Here is a 23096-nt window from a genome sequence, read left to right on the forward strand (position 1 = left end):
AGGCCAGAGACTGAGGAACAATTTTTTTTTTTTTTTTTTAAATTTTCAGCTTGGGATCTTGCTTTAATCCCTTCCCAACCTAGTCTTGAAAAGTTTTACATTCTCATGCTACCACAGGATTATTTATTTGCTTAAAAACATCTGGGAGTAAGTGTCCTCTGAGTAACAGGATAATAGTGTGTGCATTTCATTCTCTCTTTTGCACATTCACATATCCTAGGAGTGGTGGGCTTACACAGAGCTCGAGGCTAAGGCACTTACTGGGGCTCTGGGATTACAGAGTTGGCCTACTTGAGAGTCCGTTGAAGCAAAGTTCTTTTCAGGGCTTCTCGGTAGGTGCACAGGTAGGTAGCGGTGAATAATGTGAAAAGAGGCCGGGCCCTAACTTCTTTGTTCCAAAGTGCTTTTGCTTGAGCAAAAGGCTGTGGTTGTGTATGCCCTCACACCCTATGTCCTGGAGAGGTCTCCAGGAGACCAGGGAAAATACTATTTATCAGTGCTTACCAATGCTGGGCTCCGTTGCTGGCCTCTGAAATAGACATTGTTTAATTTAATCTTCCAACAGAGCTAAGAGGTAGATCTATGATTGTCCCCATTTCCCCTCCGAGGAAACACAATTCTGTGGAAACAGGATAGCCTGTCTTAAACCTCCACAATGTTCACATCTGTTCCACATTCATTGCTCTTACCTTTGGCAATACTGTATGTCTTTAGAGGAAAAATATTATTGTAACGAAATGTTTTTTATCAATGAAGTCCTGAGCTTGATGCCATTTTATGTGTGATTATATAACATATAATACTATGTTGTGTTTCTTAAAATTTTATTATAGGAATCAGGACAGTATTGGCATAAAAATATTTAATTTCTGTTGCACCTCTACATTCTGTTACTGTATCATGTTGTTGTTTGTTTAATCCAAGAAATATCTGTTCTTTAATCAAAGTGCTTCCTTGGTTCTAGTTCAGGAACATTGTGTGTGTGTGTGTGTGTGTGTGTGTGTGTGTGTGTGTGTATGTACAATGAACTGAAGATTTGTGTGCTCCCAAATTCATATGTTGAAATTCTGCCCCCCGAGGTAGTGCATTAGAATATGGGGCTTTTGAGAGGTGACTAGGCCATGAGAGTGGAGCCCTCGTGAAAGGGATTAGTGCCTTATAAGAGAGCCCCCCGAGAGGGTCCTCCATGTGAGGACACAGTGAAGGAACCAGCAAGCAGGTTTTCACCAGACACCGAGTCTGCTAGTGCCTGGGTCTTGGACTTCTCAGCTTCTGGAAGTGTGAGAAATAAGTATTTGTTGTTCAAGCCACCCAGTCCCTGGTATACTGTTATAGCATCCCAAACCGATTAAGACAGTGTGTGTAAGTGTGTGGGGGGGATGATGTGGGATAAGTTACAAATGGATGTACTTTGTGGGGTGTTTTCTCGTGTTGCCATTTGTTTTCTTCTGGTTTTGGACACTCCAGAGTCTGGAGTCCAGACAGTCCCATAAGTCTGACTGCTGTAGGAGTTGTTAGAGAACTTCTTTTTGTGGCCACTCCTCCCTGACACTGCAGCACTCAACGTGGAGGACTTGCTGAGATCCTTGGTATCTCAGGCTTCAATGTGTCACCAACAGCGCAGACCGCGTCATGGCCAGCCTTCAGTGGTTCACGGTCGCTGCCAGAGTCCTCATTCGGAAAGTGTTGCTCTGAGTCAGCCCGGGAGGGGGAAACTTTCCTTCGGAATGTGCTAGCACCATTTAAAAACTCTGGAAAAGAAATTCAAAAAAGGACTCTATGAAAATGTAATTCTTTTGACAAAATATATATACCAATCAGTTTTCAGGGAAGATTTTGTCTTTTTATACAATTTTATAAACATTTAAAGACAGGTTACAAAGAAAAAGTTTGTATTTTCTCCTGTATGCTACAGAAGAACACTGAGAAGACGTTTTTGTTTTTTTCTATTCGGTCCATGGAATACACAATATATGTTCGTTAAGAGGCTACTTTAATGTGTTAAGGTAAAAAAAAGTTATTTCTATCAAGTGACCACCTTTGTCCATGCTAAAATATATATAGCAGCTAGGCAGATATTTTCAAGTAAATCTTTTTCTTATTTTGGAGATAAGTGGATTGCAAATTAGTTATTGTTGAGAAACTCATAACTTGTTACATAACTGATAATAGCCAATTCATAATAAATGCTAATAGTTATATGTACTTACTGTGAGCCAGGCATATGTTAGCTCATTTAATCCTCCCAACAATCCTATGAGGTCGGTATTACGTTTTGCAAATTGCACATCTGAGTAAACTTGTGCCCAATGTCACATTGTGGTGGAGCTGAATGTAAGCAGTCTTGCTCTGTAATCCGTGCTCTGAACCACTTGGCCATCCTGCTTTGCTCCCATTTGACCGAGTAGTATTTCAAAACTTTGCATCAAAGTCATAAGCATATTTCTTAGGGCATTGTGATCTGTACATAGAGGTACCATATTCTTGTCTCAACCTTTTTTCCAGTTATATCTTCATTTTTAGACCTTTCAATTCTGTGGGTCCACAAAGATACCAGTAGTTGATGATTAGGAAGAAGGAGGTCCTCTCGTAATAAGTGATTAACAAATGTCTCTCAAATGGATGAAAATAGAGTTATTAGTGTTAAAGAAAGGCCTTAATTTTTCCTTTCCTCTACTAACACCCACAAATGAAATGGGACATTTTAAGGTCAATATAAAACGTGCAAATGCTATCTATTATTTTTCTTTGCCAGACACGCTTTCCTTTCTTCTGGTAGAAGAATCCATCTTTTCTATGCAAAAGCCATTCCAAGTGTAGGGGTGGGACTGCTCCCCCTGCAGTTTACTTGACCACAGCATAGGTGTGAGCACATGACCCTGTCCTGGCTTAGCTAAGCAGATCCTCCTTCCCCTGGTCACAGTGATTGGTTCAGGACTTGGCATGTGAGTCAAGCAGGATGGGACCTACCTTAGGGTCCCTTAGTCCCAAATCACACCCTTCCTTGCCTTGCTTTGTTGTTTTTTTTACAGAGAGGAAGGGAGAGGGATAGAGAGTTAGAAACATCAATGAGAGAGAATCATTGATCAGCTGCCTCTTGCACACCCCCCACTGGGGATGTGCCCGCAACCAAGGTACATGCCCTTGACCGGAATTGAACCCGGGACCTTTCAGTCCACAAGCCGATGCTCCATCCACTGAGCCAAACCAGTTTCGGTTCTTGTCTTGCTTTGTGATCTTGGAGCTGGGCCTCCATAAACATTTCTCTTTTTCCTGCCAGTAGGATGTTAAACTTCATCAATAGAGGGTAATAGTGTTTCCCGGAAAAGCAATAGCAGCAGGAAGGTATTTCCCTTCCAGGTTCTGGTTCTTCTTTATTATCACTAGAGGCTTGGTGCACGAAAATTTGTGCACTCGGTGGGGAGGGGATGTCCCTCTGCCAAGCCTGTGCCCTCTCACAATCTGGGACCCCTCAGGGGATGTCCCCCTGCCAGCTTAGGCCCACTTCCTGGGGGATTAGGCTTAAGCTGGCAGTCAGACATCCCTCTGGCAGCCCAGGAGACCTTGGGGGATGTCCAACTGATGGCTTAGGCCTGCTCTCCTAAGGTGTAGTCATACATCCTTAATGTTACTGAGGAGGTGGGAGAAGGTCCTGCCAGGGGCCTCTGTGCTCACAGCCATCAGCCCAACTTGTGACTGAGCAGAGCTCCCCCTGTGGTAGCACACTGACCACCAGGGGGCAACTCCTGTGTTGAGCGTCTGCCCTGGTGGTCAGTGGGTATCATAGTGACCCATCGTTTGGCCATTAGGGTTAATTTGCATATTACCCTTTTATTATATAGGATTATTATAAAGGATTACTTAGTGTGGTAACCTCGAGGCTGCACGGGGATTCCAGGTCTGCCCTCAGGCCATGCTCTCCCTCCCATCAGCACACACACACACACACACACACACACACACACACACACGACCTCTGGCGACAGTTGTCCACACCCTCCCACGATGGCAAGTTGTTTCTATAGACTGGCCCTGGACGAAGCCCCATGCCCAGTTAGTTGACTACCAGCAGGCTTTCGGTTCCTATGCAAACCATATCCCTTTCTAAGAGGCCTGACTCTCGTCTTGAGAGAGTGAGGGCTCCTTTCATCTTTAGTCCTTTGTTGTTCACACATCCTTTCAAGTCAGTAGCTGCTGTTTTAGAGCTGCTATTTCTGAACCCCTATAGTCCCCTTTTTTTGTGTGTGTGTTCTGTTTTGTTTAATAACTTCCGTTTTTAAAAAGGGGGGTTAACTTTAAATAAACTATCTCCTACCATTCTAGTTAAAAATTCTTTATGTTAAATTTTCCCTGTTTAAATAGCCAGCGTGGTTTCTGTCTTGTGACTGGATCCTGAATGATCTCTCTGAAATTTTAGAGTTTTTTTTTGGAAAAAAGCTTTCTTTCTCCTTACTGGGTCAACAGCTGTCAGGATGATTTGTTTCAACCTTTCATTGCACACTCTACTTCTTGTTCTAGTTACATGTGCCCTTGTTTTATCTCTCAATCAGATTATATGCTCCTAAAAGGAAATAATTGTATTTTAGATGTCTCTTGTATTCTTATCTCCTGGCACACTACCTGAGAGGAGTATTTGTTGAATGGATAGAAAAATGCTGGATTACATTTGAGGGCAAGGACCATGTTTTTTTTTTAAATATATTTTATTGATTTTTTTACAGAGAGAGGAAGAGAGAGGGATAGAGAGTTAGAAACATCGATGAGAGAGAGACATCAATCAGCTGCCTCTTGCACACCTCCTACCGGGGATGTGCCCGCAACCAAGGTACATGCCCTTGACCGGAATCAAACCCGGGACCCCTCAGTCCACGGGCCAACGCTCTATCCACTGAGCCAAACCGGTTTCGGCTGAGGGCAAGGACCATGTTTTACATCTCTTTGTATATCCTGGAATACCTACCACAACATATATATCTATAGATGATCTACACATTTTTAGTGAATTGAGTGAGTCTGTAAGGTAGGTAGAACAAGTACCATTAATATTCCCATTTGAGAGATAAAGAAACTGAGGCGAGAGAAGTTCATGTCTTTCCCACAGCCACCAAGTTAGTATGAAGTGCTATAGCTAGATTAGCACCCAAATCCTTTACCATCTACTCCAGATATTTTCCACTACCCGTCATCACAATAATGGTTGGTGTAACCGAGTGAGTCTTATGACTTGAAGATAAGGATGTCATCTCACATGGCAAGGGTTTCTTCTCTCTTGCATATACTGTTTTGGACAGAATGTTTATGTCATTTCAAAATTCACATGTTAAATCCTAACCCCTAGTGTGATGATATTAGGAAGTGTGGACTTTGGGAGGTGATTAGGATATGAGGGTAGGGTCCTCATAATGGGACCTGTGCCCTTAAAGGGAGAGTCTAGAGAGCTAGCTCACTCCCTTTCCTTCATGTCAGGATATAGGAGAAGTCAGCATCTGCAACCCAGGAGAGGGCTCTCACCAGAACCCCACCATGCTGGCACCCTGACATCAGACTTCTAGCCTCCAGAGCTCTGAGAAATAAGACACCCAGTTTATAGTCTTTTGTTATAAAGGCCCAAACTGACAGTGACATAATTGTTATTGATTTTCATAAGATTAGGTATGTATCATGACCTTTATTGATGACAGATACCTGGATATGTCTCCAGTATTGATTTAATATGAGGTGAAGATTAAGACTGTTGTTGCTGCATAAGATGAGGAATTGGAAGGTACGATGAATTTTGCATTATTTTCTTGAGAATGACACATTGTAAGTTGATCTGAATCTCTTTGGTTTCCCAGAATTTTTACTGGCTGGGTTTATTTCACACACACCTCCCCCCTCCACCTTGGCAATATCTCAGGAGCTATTGATAAATTATTAAGCTCTGTTGCAAACCCAAGTGCCAGGATTAACCATAAAATGGTGTATGCATCTGGCTCTAGTCAAGAGGCAGAAAACACAACAATTATAGTGACAGAGAAAATTTAAGGTAAAGAATTGCTGACTAGGTGTAAAGCATCTTTACCAGAAAAAAGCAAAAGAACTCTGGATGCAGCAATTACCATCCCCTTGGACTGAGGAAACAAAGAGGTTGAAATAATTAGAACTTCAAAACTGAGTGGAGAGGCCCTGGGGAGCTGAAAGTCAGGTCTCTGAGGAAGGGTGCTGCCCAGCAGCTATCTTGAAAAATGTACCTGGGATTGTTTTTAATCAGGTATGGTAAGACATGCAGACATAGAAATGTTCACGAAGGAAGAAGTTTATACTCACAGATCTCTAAAAACGGGAGGCATAGTGTTCCAGGCAAGGCCACCTGTAGAAGCACTAGGGTGGGTCAGGAGGCAGAAGGAGGAGGAGGAACTGTGTTGTGGTCTCTTTAGGAAAGGTAAGATAGGGCAGGTCAAAGAGTTTAGAACTGGCTAGATGAATAATTTATACAGGCTCTGGACTGTAGGAGTGACTAAGGGCAATGGGGATATTGGTTCTGTGTATGAGAGTTTGATAAAGGAGGTGGTTGTGGGCCTAGGCTCTGGACTGGTTGATTTGCACCTAAAGGTGTACTCATGGGCAAGTTGTTTGCTGTCTTAGGAATTAGCTACCTTTGGGAGGTGCAGTCCTCCTGAGTCTTCAGGGCCCTCAAGATGTCAAGGCATTATAATGTATAGAAAGTAAAAAAAAATATGATTAGTACATTGGCCTGGTATTTCTGAGTTACAAGGGTTGCAAGCTGCTTTCCTGAGACTTCTTTCCTATAAATTAAACTTCAGCAGTGTTAGGAAGAGAGGCAATGTTGGCAGTGGCCAGAGCTTTGCAATGAGCAAGTTGCAAGTGGCAACTATTGTAGTTAATGTGAGGATATACTAGTATTATACATAAATTGGGTCTGATATAGATAGTAATGGGAATAAACAAATCAGAGACTGGGAATAATTGTAAATACCAGTGAAAGTAATTAGAGAAATAGAAAGTTCCAGAAGGGCATGTCTGGGATATGAGTTTATAGAGTATGGGAGACAGAGGCCTCTTTCAACACAAAGAACCAGGAGTGTTGGAACCGGTGGGGGGGGGGGGGCGGGGGGGAGAACAAGGGGAAGGGAGGGGAGTCAGCCCTGTCCCAGGAGGCAGGAGACTGGTCCCAGTTCCTGTTTTTCCTTAACTGTGCAATAGTTTGGCATTAGTCTCTTCATCTCTCTGAGCCTCTGTTGTTTTATTTAAGAAATGTGTGATATTCAAAGCTTACATTTTATAAATTCTGAACATAAATGTTTTAGAGAGACACTTTTGTAGAAGTAATTTACATGTACAGTCTTTTCAAATTTCACCCTGTGAAAATAAGGAATTACTGTCAAGAGCATCACCAGTCAGAAATTCATTTTTAAACTTCAGATATGCACTAAAGACTAAATCTGAATCTAGTCTGACTTTCAGCAGCCCACCATATCATCGCATGTAAATCAGTTAACATCTGTCTCTGGGCTTCCTCAAAGTACAAGCTCTGCTCTCCAATTACCTTGTTTGGAATCCTGATATTAACACCGACCAGCTGTGTAACCTTGGGCACATTCCTTGACATCCTTGATTCTTGTTTCTTATCTGTCTAATGGGACTGCTGTGAGCAAATGCACTGACATAGTGTACATGTGAATGTCTGACATAGTGTACATGTGAGTGTTCTTTAGTATTTTCTTAACTGTAAAAAGAGGTAGGTATACTCATCAATCCCTAGGACCCATTTCAGCTTTAACATTCTATGATTTCATAACATATTACAAATGCTTAATGAGCATTTATTATGTGTAGTCCTGTGCTACTTTGACCTCAGGAAATACACAAACAGCCACATAGGATTAGAAACCATGCATCATAATCCATACTATCGTGATAACAGTAGTATAATAAATCATATTTAGAGTTCTAAGATTGATGATTCATCAAGCACATTATTCTGGGAAAAGGCATTTTGTCTGGGTTAGAGGATATGCTTACAGCAGGTCCTTAAAGTTCTTTACAAAATTATTTTATGGATGCCCATTAGTATGTGTTCAACTGACACCTAATGGAGTATTGTTGGAAGACGTGCCCACATAGGGTTTTATTTTAAAGTCTGAAGCATGGTAAATTATATATCATTGCTTAGTCTAGCTGCTCTTTACAATGATATCATATTTCTAATGGGAAAATTAACATTAAAATTAATATTAAACTTGTGACTTGAGTTGAACTGAAATAAGAATGCTTAAATGGAAATGCTTTCTGTTGTCATAAATGTTACCATGATTTTTAGACTCAGTGCACAATATTCCACATGAGAAATAAAGGACAGTGTCTTATTCATCAACTAGAGGCCCAGTGCACTAATTCGTGCACAGGTGGGGTCCCTTGACCTGGCCAGCAATCGAGGCCTATGGGGGGCAGGGGGCAGCTGGCTGGGAAGAGGTTGGCTGGCCAGGGGGAGGGGCCATGGGATGTTGACTATGGGAACACACTGACCACTAGGGGGCAGCTCCTGCATTGAGCATCTGCCCCCTGTTGGACAGTGTGCATCATAGTGACTGGTTGACTGGTCATTCCAGTCATTCCAGTCATTTGGCTGTAATGGTCACTTAGGCTTTTATATATATAGACTAGAGGCCCAGTGCATGGAATTTGTGGACTGTGGGGGGTGGTTCCCTCAGCCCACCCTGTGCCCTCTCACAGTCCAGGATCCCTGCAATAGATTCCTGAAGAGGAAGGCCCTGCCCACCCTGCCGGGGCTCTGTGATGGACTGCCTCCGCAGAGGGAAGCCCTGCCACCCACTGCAGCCCACCAGCCAGTGGCCTGGGCCTCTGTCTGAAGGGTGATCATGGGGTGATGGCCAGGCCCCCGACCAATTGCATCGCATCCACCTTGGCTGGCCTGGTGCCAGAGTGTGATCTTCTAGACAGCCATTCCGGTGTTCAGTTGTTTGGTCAATATGCGTATTATGCTTTTATTATTATAGATGAGGCAATGAGTGTTCACAAAACTCATGGTGATCACTTTTCAATAGACAGTTATCAACTCACTAGAGACCTGATACATGAGCACCAGTGAGATCCCTCAGCCTGGCCTGCACCCTCTTGCAATCTAGGATCCCTCATCAACACGTACCACCTCCGAAACTTCAACATCATCCCAAACTGAAACTCTGTACCTATTAAACAATAGCTCCCTATTTCCACTCCCTCCAGGCCTTGGTACCCTCCATTCTGCTTTCCGTCTCTATGAGTTTGACTACTGTAGGTACTTCATATAAGTGGAATTGTCCAGTATTTGTCCTTTTGTGTCTGGCTTATTTTACTTAGTGTCATGTCGTCAAGGTTCATTATGTTGTAGCATGTGTCAGAATTTCCTTTCTTTTAAGGCTGACTAATATTCCCCTGCATGTATACTAGTATTCAGCATTTTGTTTGTTCATTCATCCGACAATAAACATTTGGATTTGCTTCCACCTTTTGGCTATTGTGAACAAAGCTGCTATGAATACGGATGTAAAAATACCCGCTTGACCGAAACCGGTTTGGCTCAGTGGATAGAGTGTCGGCCTGCGGACTGAAGGGTCCCAGGTTTGATTCTGGTCAAGGGCATGTACCTTGGTTGCGGGCACATCCCCAGTAGGGGATGTGCAGGAGGCCGCTGATCGATGTTTCTCTCCCAGTGATGTTTCTAGCTCTCTATCCCTCTCTCTTCCTCTCTGTAAAAAAATCAATAAAAATATATTTTTTAAAAAATACCACTTGAATCCCTGCTTTCAATTCTTTTCTTTTTAAAAATTTTATCTTTATTGTTGAAGGTATTACAGATGTTCTTCCCCCTTTTCCCCATTGACCCCCTCCAATCCACTCTTGCTCATTTCAGGCCTTAACCACACAATTGTTTATGTCCATGGGTTATGCATATATAGGTTCCCTAGTTAATCTCTCCCCAGCCACCCCCCGATCCTGCCTTCCCTCTGAGATTTGTCACCCTATTTCCTGTTTTTATGTCTCTGGATCTATTTTGTTCATCGTTTATTTTGTTAATTAGATTCCATGTATGAATGAGATCATGTGGTATTTGTCTTTCTCTGACTGACTTTTTTAGCTTAGTATAATATTCTTCAGGTAACTCCATGCTGTCTCAAATGGTAAAAGATCCTTTTTTTTTTCTTCACTGCTGCATAGTATTATGTAGTCTAAATGTACCACAGTTTTTTAATCCACTCATCTACTTATGGGCACTTGGGCTATTTCCAGATCTTAGCTATTGTAAATTATGCTGCTATGAACATAGGGGTGCATATATTCTTTCTGATTGGTGCTTCAGGTTTCTTAAGACATATTCCTAGAAGTGAGATCACTGGGTCAAAGGCAGTTCCAAATTTAATTTTTTTAGGAAACTCCATACTGTTCTCCACAAAGGCTGCACCAGTCTGCATTTCCACCAGCAGTGCATGAGGGTTCCTTTTTCTCCACATCCTTGCCAGCACTTGTTTGTTGGTTTGTTGATGTTAGCCATTCTGACAGGTCTGAGGTGATACCTCACTGTTGTTTTCATTTGCATCAGGAAGGTGCTGCCATAAGGGAGGAGTCACAAATGACTCTTACATCTCTGTTTTGAACAAGTGAACAAAGTGATGCCAATCACTGGGATAGGGAACAGTCTAAAAAAAGTCTATTACAGAATCTAGAAGAGTGCTCTGATTAATTGTGCACAGGAAAGTGAGTGTCTGTTTAGAATAAACTGGATAGATCTTATGTTCATGAACATCATCTATATCAGGTTCAGACACAACTTAAATCTTAAGAAATTTGAGAATTCTTGTACTCATCACTGTATTCTTTTCCAGTTAAAAAACAGCAACTTGATTGTGTACACGACTCTTTAAAAAAATTAAATTATACAAGTAACAGTGGCTTTCATAGATTTACTATTTTAGATGAGTTTCCACATGGTATTTTTAAAATATGTACTTATCAGATTTGCAGTTTTCTAGGTGTTGGTAATTACTAGCACTGTACAAAACTGAAGGATTTGTGAAATTATACAATTCAAAATGGATGTGGCTGTATGATAAAGATAATGTTGCCTAATGTAATATATTTATTCATTGATTTCTCCCTCTAATATTTATGATCTTTAGAAAATGTTACTGCTGGTTGTTATGGGCATTCCATATAATACACAATATTAAAATAATAAAGTTATAAAAATGGAAAGAAGTTTAGATAATTTAACTCTCTCTTTTTATAGTTGAGGAAACAGCATCAGAAAGTCCCTTTTAACATCCTAAATGACTACTGTGTTCTTGGACACTGCATACTATTTCATGAAAGAAAACTAGTGACTTCAATCTTCATGTTCTTTTAATGTTTGGGAAAACAATAACCTGGATTGACTTCACATTGAAGATGCCAATATCATGTGTGTATATAGAATATTGGCTTGTAGAATATTGAAATGCAAATCAATTAATAAAGTCCATTGTATATAAAAGAAATTTCTACCATTAAATACTTATAAAGTTTAGAATGTTTGCAAAATATCTATATGCAAAATATTTGCATAACCACAATTCCCACACTTTCTAATAATCGCATTTCTTGTTGAGAGTGGATAAAATATAAAGCACGTTTAGGCACTATGTATTTCATATACACTTGACGACACTTGTACATTCTAAACATTATATATATACATATATATATATATATATATGCACTACTGTTATGGCAAAGGAAGAGAATAAAATTTATATTTTTATCAGGGAAAAGATTAAGTAGGTGAAAAAGTCTGTTTCTTTGTTAAAGAGTAGTTGACTGATCTATGGATTTCTATGGGTCAGTCCATGAGGGAAAACTCAAATAATTTTGCCTAATAAAACATACTGTTTCTAACATGTTCAGGGACTAATATGGCATAACATAAAAATACAAAATAAATATTTAATTCTTTACTATAGGAAATAATAAAACAATAAAGGCAATGTAGTTTTTAGTGTGTCAGATGCATCATATATGATATAAGCTAGAGTCTGTGTGTTAGACAAAATTAAATATATATGCTGGTCTCTGCCCTTGGTTCCTGACACAGGGCTCCTAACATCCTTATAAATTCCCAAGAGATAAGAGCACGAGGAGCACCTTCTGTTCCATGGAGGTGACTCTGAGTGGAGTCCTAGATGGTTCCTGGCCACAGAAAAGGCCAAACCATAATGAGAAGCTCGGCATTTTCAGGCCTTACCCCCCTCCCCTCATTCTCAGAGAGCAGGGCGGGTCTGGAAAGGGAGTTGATAACTGGCCATGCCTATGCGAGGAGCTTCCATAAAATCCCAAGAGCACGGGGGTTCGGAGAGCTTCCAGTTGGATACACTTCAGGAAGTTAGGGTCAGAATTGAGTTAGTTTGAAGGACACCAGCTGATATCGCAGAGAACTGCTGGGTGTGGGGGCAAAAAAATCTCCATACATTCTTTTGGTGGCCAGAAGTGAAGAAATGTTTTGTGTGAGTAGTAAAGGAGAAACACAGGAGAACTATCGATTTTTTCACTTCACTGTTTCTCTCCCAGCACTCTTCACATGTGAGGGTCTTCCAAAAGAATCTAACTCTTCATAAACCTTTAAACCGTTAGTCTTCTCCCTCCAAGAAAACATAAAGGCAACTTCTTTCTGCATTTGTAGTTTCTGTGCATATTACCATCGAGATTCCATATATTTCTGGCACAATTCCATATATATATGTATGCGTATATATATATATATATATATATATATATATATATATATATATATATATATATATATATATATATATTTCAGAGAGGAAGGGTGAAGGAAAGAGAGATGGAAACATCAATGATGAGAAGACATCACGGATCAGCTGCCTCCTGCATGCCCCACACTGAGGATCCAGCCCCAACTTGGCATGTGCCTTGACAAGGAATCCAACCTTGACCTCCTGGTTCATAGGTGATGCTTACCCATAGCTGAGCCACGCCTACCGGATTGGCATGATTTCATTTTTAAATGTTTCTAATGGAACGCACCCGAGAAAACCATAGAGGACCAGTTCGGTGAGTGGCCATCGCTTTATGACATTGTAAGTATTTATAAATAACTGAAGCGTACTTACCTTCGTTTCCCAGGGAGTTTAAAGTAAACAGGGCTATTGTTGTCTCCCCAACCCTCAAACGTCAATAACTTATGAATCAGTCTCGGATAAGAACTCCCAGGGCTCTTTGAGCCATAAGAACTGTTTGTTTACTCTAGCAGCAAAGTAGAGCTGTTAGCTTTCACGACGCAGTTCCCTAAAGCTCTACTTAGGGCTTTTAAATATATAGTTATAGATTTCAGAGAGGAAAGGGGAGGGAAGGATAGAAACGTTGATGAAGACAGAATCATCCATGGGCCGCCTGCTGCACGCCATCCCTCCAGCCCGCATCCGGGCATTTACCCAACAGGGAACCGAACTGTGACTTCCTGGCTCATAGGTCAGCGCTCAACCATGGAGCCACAGCAGCCAGGTTTTACTTGGGGCTTTTATTCCTCCTTCTGGCCGTTTTCTCCCTGAGGCCCAGATGCACGTGCCCTGCTTTGTTGCTGAAGAACTTTGGGGGCGGCCCGCGGACTCTTCCCTCCTGGGCTCCGGATGGGTTGTGCGCTCAGCGCAGAGGCCTTGGAGACCAGAATCCAAGCGCACAGCTGTCCCAGGCAGAAACTCATTTTTAGAAAAAATAAACAAAACATCTCTCTCTACCCCCTCCCCCACCCCTAAACAACAGGGGCTCTCAAACTTGCACCCGAGGCCATCCCAGGGTCTCTCTCGCCCCCATTGGGTTTATTTAGAGTCATGTATTATTTTAAGAACGAATGTACTGGCTCAGTCAATGAAAGAGAAACACCACATGACCTCACTCATTTATGGATAATAAAGAACATTATAAACTGATGAACAAAAAGATAGATACAGAGACAGTAAAGCAACAAACAGACTGTCAAATTACAGTGAGGAGGGTAGGGAGATCTGAGGGAGATAAGAGATCAACCGAAGGGCTTGTATGCATGCATATAAGTACAACCAATGGACGAAAAACTCTGGGGAGGGAGCGCATGTATGGAGGGGGGGGGCAAAGGTAAGATATATACACATATAATGTCTTAATAAAAAAATAAAAAATAAAAAATAAAAATTTTGGCTCTCAAAAGAAATGTCAATTGTTGTACTGTTGATATCTGACTCTGTTGACTAATGAGTTTGCCGACCACTGGGTTAGAGCATTGTCCCTATATGTTAAGGTAGTGGGTTTGATCTCCATGAGGGCACATACAGTAATCAACCAATGAATGCATAAATGAGTGGAACAATAAATCAATCTGTCTCTCTCAAATCCATAAAAAAATTAAGAATAAAACAAAATGGTTAAAATAAAAGAAAGAGAGAAGGAATGTAAATTGAACATCTATTTCCACAAACAACGTCATTCGCTTGAATAGAAAAACTCAGGTTCCCACAGCTCCACGCATGCATTTCTTCATTCCAGCTGCACCGCCAAGCTCGCGCCCCCTCGGGCTCATTGCTTGGTGCAGGACGGGGGCCCCGAAGGGTCCCCCCAAAGGGTCCAGCCCAGAGGCGGGGCCGGAGGCGCGTCCTCCCCGGACCCCGCCCCCCAGCCGCCTCTTCGGAAGGAGTGGAGTCCGCGGCTTCTCTGAACCCCGAGTCCCAGCGGAGAGTCCGAGTGCCCATGGCCCACGTCCCACGCCCCGGGGGCCCCTTGGCGCTGCCCCCCGCGGGGGCCGGGCACAGGCTGCGGCGGGCGGCCGCCGTCCTGGCGCACCTGTGCGGACTGGCCCTGCACATGAAAAGGTAACAGCCCGGGCCCGGCTGCCTCTTCCCCGGGGCTGCCCCGGCGTGCTGGTTCCGAAAAGCAGCGGGACCAGGCGGCTCCTGGGGCAGGACCCCCGGAGCCTGTTTCCTCCTCGAATTTGCTGTCCTCCCTGGGGCAGGAAGTTCTCTGCCTTCTTCTCCTGGGAACCGGGTCTAGTCGCCACTGGCCCGTCCCAGCGTCCATAGCCAGCTGTGAACAGGTGTCAGCTTGGTTTACAAAACCAGGAGACAACCCGAGGAAACGCCTACGTTTTTTCCCATATTTGCCCCTGGAGAATGCAAACAGCAGAGAGGTGGCCCCCTGAGACTATGATTGTAAATGGGTTGTAACCGTCTGGGAACTTTGTTGCTTGAGGAAGACTCTGGTTTCATGATTGGGGTCACACAGCATAGGCGAGAGAGGGGTGTTAGTGTTAGTTGTGGTTTTCCTATGATGAGCTAGATGAAACACCCATCTGTGGAGGGTTTACCACAGAATTAATAACAGCTGATGTTGAGGAAAACCGGGAAGTTTGATCTTGCTTGATGGCGAACTTGAGGAAAATGCCATGTGACATGGATGTGTGTACCTGTCTAGCCAGTGACCTAGGTGTGGAATCTTTGGATTACCCTTAAGCAATGTTGGGGCAAAAATGCCAGCTGTGTCGGCAATAAGGCACCTGGTCTGGGCACCTCTGAGGTCACAAAAGTAGCAACGAAAATAAAATTTAAACTATTTATCGAGCATGTGCTATGTGCCATGTGTGATTCTAATTGCATATGCCGTTAATGTAAAGTGCTATTCTGGGTGCTTTCATACACTGTTCGGTTTTGACACGCGTTTGAACTGGCTGCTGTCATCCGTCCCGTTTCATAGGTGAGGAGACGGTAGATAGCTGCCCCACTCTCCAGCTGCTGTGAGTATAGGCTGCCAACAGCTCAGAGCATTGCCTTTGTTGATGGAAGGTGTCTTGCCAGAGTATGCTCAGCGGTTACACCCCAAGGCTCTCAGGGGTGGTCTGTGGCTAAGGAATGACTTGATATGGGGGTACCTTTCTACCTTAGAGGGGAGAACTGCAACTGGGCCCATATTTTTGCCTTGCTTCTTCCTTTTCCCTGTCCTGCTCACATTACTTCCTTACAGTTCTCACCTGAGAGCCTTAGATCGCACAAGAACCTTCATCTCAGGCTCTGCTTCTATGAACCCCAACCTAAGTTAACGACTCTGCTATAGTACGTTGTGAAATGTCCCAAGTTTTATTCTTTATTCACTAGAGATTTCTTTCTATGGAAAGACAAGCAACCAACTGATTTCAAACATACATCAGATGACTTTTTCTTCTGGTTAACAAAGTGAAGTACATATGGAAGCGATGCTGCTAAAATACTGCCTTATTTATGTGAGGGATTTGACAGAATGTCTTCCCTGAAGTCCCGTTTGGCCAAGAAAACTCTGTTCCTACCAGGGTGGGAATTAGCCAGAGTGGGTGATAAGTATTTGTTCATTGGTTTCTTGATTGGTGAAACTGATTACAAGAGGGATATATGTTAATACAGACATCCCCCTGAGCTCTTGCAAGTTTGATTCCAGGCCACTGCAATAAAGCAAGTACTGTAATAAAGCCAGTGGTGGGTCTTACCTTCAGTTTGCTAAAAGAAAAAAAAAAAATCTCTGTAGTGAAATACAGTGAAGAGCAATGAAATGAGGAAAGCCTGTATTGTTTTTAACAACTTTATTCAGGTATAACTGACATAGTGGAAGTATATATTTTGCTAAGTTGATATAGATATATACCCATAAACCATCACCACAATCAAAATACTGAAAATACCTATCACTCCCAAAAGTTTCCATCCCAGCCCAAAGCAACCACTGGTCTGCTTTTTGTTGCAGTAACATATGGTTGAAAAAGACTTCAGAGATCCTGAGTGTCAGTCACCCAGTAGTTGAACAAGACTGAGCTCAGGGCATTTGTGGATTTCCATGGGTCCAATCAAGAGGTGAAGTGACTGGGACTAGCTGCCATCTGCTCATGGGAAAGGAAATGGATACAAAGCTGGACTCTGATGACAGCTTTGACATCCAACGCACAGATTCCAGAGCACGTGGCAAATTCAGGTGAGGTTCAGGCAACTCTTGGAATTGAGGTCGTCTGCAGCTTTGTTACAGGTTAAAGGAGACACTGAGGGAGTGAAATGCACAACCAAAATAAAATATGCAAACAAAACTCACCACCAACATCCAGAACTCCACGGCTGGCATGGGAAAGGGACTCCCCTAGTAGCTGGGGCAGCTGATTTCTGTCCTTCAAGTTCACTCTCCTCTTGGTCTTCTTATTGGTCACTCCTGGCCATGGGAGACATACTCTTTAGCTCAAGTTTGCTATCTCATAGTCCAGAACACACATGGTTAGAATGTTCTGAGGCACCTTTGAAGGTTCTGACAAAAGCAATAGAGTGATAACACAACGAAAATCATTGTTCTAGATAATCTGGTATTTAAAACAGTTTTCCATATTTGATTTATGGTCCTGCTTAGCTTCTACACTGTTTCCCATGACTGGAAATCCCCCACATTGACTCCAAGTAGCTTCATTAAAAAAGGTTGAGATAAGGAAAAACCAGTAAAATTATTTTTAATAATTTTCAACCCAATATCTCCAAAATATCATTCCAACAAATAATCTATAAAAAATTACTAATGATATATTTTACATCTTGTTTTCATACCAAGTCTTTAAAATCCAGTGGGTAGTTTATACTTACAGCACACATCAATTTGTACTAGCTACATGTACATATTGGACAGTACAAATCTAGACAGAGCATCATGTCCTGAATCAAAAATTAACTAAGTGTTCTGCAGGGAGAAGAGGAAGAATTTGAATGTTATTTTTAGTTTGTAGTACTGGTAGGCAATCCTGTGGACAGCGATAATAGACTTTGGGAAAAACAAATCTATCAAGACAAAGCATTTTGAAACTTCATTTTTAAGAGCAAAATATAAAGACATCTACAGTAAGTTGCAAATTTCACCTTGTTTTTTGAATCCATACCTTAGAGTTTTCCCTGGATACGTAACTTGCATATTAACCTGTATATGTTCTACTCATACCACTGATCCATCTCTACATTAGCTTATATTTTTTTGCACATTTTCTCTATCAAGTAAATATTTTTATATTTCTATATATTTTTATCATTTCTCCTTCAGGTACATTGAAAAGAGTCGAGCAAAAGAATGGGCACTATTTTACTTGAGCATAAAGAATCATTCAGCTAATGAACTATTATTTGGCATAAGCAATTATTCTAAATATAGCTTGGTATGTATTTTTGTTTGCATTTTAATAGCTATCTAGTTTTAAGACCATCAAAATGTGTAATATCTTTTAAAATTATGTTTAATTATAAAGCAATAATAATATATTGGGAAAAGGTTTTTAAAAAGGGTGACTATACTCAGTGCTTCAAGGATATGGGAAAATGGACAGTTTCATTCATTCATTTATGGTGGGAACATAAATTTCTACAGGGATTTTAGAGGGCAACTTGAAAATATGCATTAAAATTAAAAATAAGCATAACTTTGCCTCTGTGATTCCAGTTTTAAAAATTTACCCCATGAGAATGATTGGATAAATGCATACATTTGCATGTGCAAGAATACTTATCTTATTGTTTATAATTTAAAGAAAGGAAACAAGTTATATTTCAACAATTATTCATTTGGTGTTATCTCTGCTGAGCACTGACTGGAGTAGGTACAGGGTTACAACAATTAGTCAGATGTAGTTAGTTACCTGCCCTCATATAGCTTAGAGTCTAGGAAAGAACACAGTCAACTAAACATTTGTTGAGTGCAGTACTAATGGTGTAGACTCCAGCTGAAGCACATATGAGGGGAGCTGAACCCAGAATTGGAAAGGCAGTGAAGGCTTCTTGGAAGAAGTGATACCTAAATTGGGTGCTGAGGGGTAGCTGGCTAAACACATATTATGAAGTATCATGTGATGGAATATGATGCACCTATTAAAATGATGATGTACAAGTGGAAGGAAGTAAATAGTAGATCACTAAAGAAAAACATCAGGTCATAAAACAGAATAGTTTATTTTATTTCTGTAAAATTATATGTTTCTACATGTGGGCATATATGTGTGTATGTATGTATATAGATATCAGAATAAATCTAGGAGTATCTTGGGTCTATATTTAGATTCCGATCATCAGGTATGGGATGTGAAAAGTAAATTGATATCAAGATATAGGATGGAGGTCATACTTTTTTTATGTTAAAGCCTGAGACCTGGAATACAAAGTTAAAGAAAGATACTATATTGAGATAAACTCAACTGAGTTGTATTTCACCTCATAGCATAGCCCTCAACCAGTAATACTATTTTGAAACTTAATTTCCTAGATAAAAAAGAAACAAGTACTGGCACTCTTGTATAGGTTCATTGAGTCTGGTGAATGTGATCTCTATTCATTTGGATTGACATGAGATTGAATTACATTCATGAGGTGACACATACTCATTAACTCAAGAAATAACTTTTCAGCACGCAACTCTCAATTTGTTATAATGGTCTTGTTGTCTTAGTTATAATCAAACATGTCTATCAATAATATGGCCGGTGAATTCCACACTTGGTGCTTCAATTGTTTTAAGAAAACCTGTTTCTTAAAGTAACTTCAACGAAGTTAATTTGTAAAGTTAAAAGTCAACATTATGCAAACATAACACTCAGTGTTCCCTAGGCTATAAATCCTGTCCAAATTTTTAGGAGAGATTGTGTCCATGGGGACAGGTAGAATGCATTAAATGTAAGTACACTTTGTTTTACAGAGCAAAGATTTTGAAAAGCTGAGAACATTGTTGCTCATTCAACCTAATCAAAGAAGCCAAGAAAATCTCAGAGAGGTACATAAATAAAATTTTTCTCTGGTATATGATTATTCCAATGTATTCAATTATGAATTAAGCGAATTTCTTCTATGAATTAAGCGAATATAGATTAACATTATAAAAATATTATGCCAAATTATTTTTCTTATTTTCTACTTTCCAATCCTTGCTTAATTTTAAGGTTTTAGAAAAACAAAATGGGCTTAAGTAAAGATGGTTGGAATAGTTATATGTTTTTATACATACATCTAGTGGAACTGTTCTTTCATTTACTCATACATTGATTAAAGAAATGTTAATCATTGAGTCCCTACTGTGTTATATTTGTTTGAAGTGTGTATTTGTGATAAATAATTGATTTTGAATATAAATGAATTTATTTAAGCCTATGAAAATGTTTTCCATAATTTTAATTTACTAATCTTTGAATGAATTTCAGCAACCCATTATGTAGATATGAATTTCTTCTGTCTTTAAGAAATTAGGTAGTCCTTCTCTGCTTCAGTTAAAATTTTAATGTGCTTACGTAAATTGAATGTACATTTTTTGTTTTTTAGCCTCTAAAGAATGTTTTGTATACCAGCTACAAAGTAAAAAGAGGTATTGATTTTAAACATTTTAAAATATAAAGCATTTCAGAGTATCCAAAAAAAAAAAAAGTGTTGTATTACAAGTGTAGTCATCATCTTTGGCATTAGACATTTCTAAAAGTCAATGTTTTCTGTACTTGGGACACTATCTTGAGTCCACCAATATCATTAAATATCATGTCTATGTAAGTTCTTGTGACTGTGAGCTGAAATCCTTGTGTGAGTCTAGACAGTCCTCAACAGTGAATGTACAACTTGGGGGAAAAATGGTATAGACACATTTAAAGTAAACGTATCTTTTTCATAGAACCTATTTTAAGTAGAGAACTGGTTCCAGAAGGTATAAAAAGAGATACTATATTTATTCAACTCATTATGAATCATATGCATACTATGAAGTATACAGGTTTCTTGAGTATACATAAGGCAATTAAATGACATTCAATTACCAAGCACTTTCAATTTATACCAGAGGTTTGCCAGGGTCAGAGAAGTGCTGGGAGTGGAAGGTGAGTGGCTTTCAGAGTCAAGAGCTAAGGGCAGGACATCTTACACAGTAAGAAGCATGCTGGTTCCTAGCCATTGCTGCCCCATGAAACCCATGTTTGAAAGGTCTTTATCTCCCAACAAAAATCATTTATTAATACTTAATTTACCTGCCTGCTTTCTAAAATTAAAGATATATATATTACTGTCAATCAGCACTTTTGTTCATGCTGAGCTGACATGATTCCAGCTGAAGCAAGTAAGTTATATGTTTTCCCGAGTGACTTTATTACAGGTAAATTAATTATCTCATTACACTTTTCAAAATACTGAAAGTTCAAAAATCCCTTCCCATCCTTAGCCCCCCACCCCCTTTTATTTCTTCAAGGAGATCTAGAGGTGACAGACTCGAAATTCTGTTCTGCATGTTGTCAAAAAGGGGCTGACAGGAATGGACAGTTTCATTTTGAATCCGATAGGAACAATTGTCAGTTCAGGGAATAAAAATTACTGTAATCTAGGGATCTTTTTTGCATTGCCCTAAAGGTAGGTGCATATTTCAATGCTAATTGCACTTTAGGTAAAGAGGAAGCACTAGGCGGAACATATGTTCTTTATGCTTTATTAACCTTTCTGCAAAGTGCCAATTACCACCAACTTCCATTTGCTTCATCTCACCTCAGCCATCCCAAACAGCAAGCCTCTCACTGGTGTGAACCTGTATCCATGATGCAGGGGTCTGGGAGGAGAAAGAGATTGAACTGGGGCTGATTCTCCTTAATCTACCCCGGGGCCTGCCGCTGAGTAACAACCAGATAGTTTCCTCAGCCAAACTTCTGGGAGATTTTAGTTTGGGAAACTTGGACATTGGAAATGCATAGGTAAATAGTAACAACTGTTCCCTGCTGATTTATTTTTATTTTTGGCTTCAGTCATCTGGGATTGAGACCCATTTATTTTAAGTTTCTGAGTGTAACCTCTGTGTTTAGCTGAAGCTAGTTTTTTTTTGTTTTTGTTTTTGTTTTTTTAACAGAATTTTAGACTTACAGAGGACTTGCATGCTCTCTCCCCAACTTTCCTTAATGTTAACAGCTCACAAAGCCGTGGTATAATAATCAAAACTAAGAAATTAAGATTGGTTCAACAAATACTATTAACTAAACTATAAACTATCTACCAATTTATTTTTAATCCTCACTGAGGATATGATTATTGATTTTAGAGAGAAAGAGGAAGGGAGAGGCAGACAGAGAGAGAAACATCAATGTGAGAAACAGCTATCAGTTGTCTCTCATATGTCCCTGGGGGGGTCAAACCTACAAACTAGGTATGTGCCCTGATACTGAATTGAACCGGGAACTTTTTTTAGTGTACGGGACGATGCTTCAACCAACCGAGCTACCAGGCCAGGGATAAACTACAAACTATTTAGATTACCCTGCTTTTCCTATGAGATGTCTTTTTTCTATTTCATTATTTAAGCCAAGACACCACACTACTCTCATTGTCATGTGTTCTTAGTCTTCAGTCTGGGACAGTTCCTCCGATTTCCTTGTCTTTGATACCTTGATGCTTTAAAACAATATTTTTATTGATTTCAGAGAGGAAGGGGGAGGGAGAGAGAGATAGAAGCATCAATAATGAGAGAGAATCATTGACCACCTGTCTCCTGCAAGCCTCACATTGGGGATTGAGCCCATAACCCGGGCATGTGCCCTGATCAGGAATCTAACTGTGACCTCCTGGTTCATAGGTCAATGCTCAACTACTGAGCCATGCTTGCTGGGCTACCTTGACACTTTTGAAGAGTACTGGTTCAATGTTTTGCAGGACGTCCTTCAGTTTGGTTTGTCTTTTTTTCATGATTAGACTGAGGTTAGATTATAGACTTGTCCTATCAATATCTTATTACTTTGCTAAGGTGGTGCCTGCCAGTTTCTCTACTTTAAATTTACCATTTTCCTCTTTCTATACTCTGTCCTTTGAAAGTGAATTGCTAAGCCCAGCCCAGAGAGATTGTAGATGTATGTTACAACCATCACGGTTATTAATAAAAATTTGATGGGAGATCCTTTTAGGCAATGTATAGACCCTGTTTCTCTTTAAGGTTTTACTCACTAATTTTAGCATTCGTCAGTGGGTCTTGCAGCAGTTATTACTTTGATACTCTAATGGTGATGTTCTATTTTCCCATTGTATCTATATTTATAA

General features: G+C 40.5%; 1 protein-coding gene across 1 annotated transcript in view; it reads left to right on the top strand.

The window, feature by feature from the left end:
* Positions 1 to 12339: 12339 nt before the first annotated feature.
* Positions 12340 to 23096, top strand: part of LOC311621326 (cyclic nucleotide-binding domain-containing protein 2-like) — a gene marked incomplete at its 5' end in the record, with an annotated part of 75354 nt that continues 64597 nt past the window's right edge. Inside the window, 4 exons of the mRNA XM_084881288.1 lie at positions 12340 to 12423; positions 14575 to 14897; positions 18112 to 18223; positions 19750 to 19824. Of these exons, the coding sequence (XP_084737414.1) occupies positions 12340 to 12423; positions 14575 to 14897; positions 18112 to 18223; positions 19750 to 19824 (594 nt within the window). The remainder of the gene's footprint in view (positions 12424 to 14574; positions 14898 to 18111; positions 18224 to 19749; positions 19825 to 23096) is intronic.

Source organism: Pipistrellus hanaki (assembly GCF_964339955.1).
Source record: "Pipistrellus hanaki genome assembly, chromosome: 1".
NCBI classification, from domain to species: Eukaryota; Metazoa; Chordata; class Mammalia; order Chiroptera; family Vespertilionidae; genus Pipistrellus; species Pipistrellus hanaki.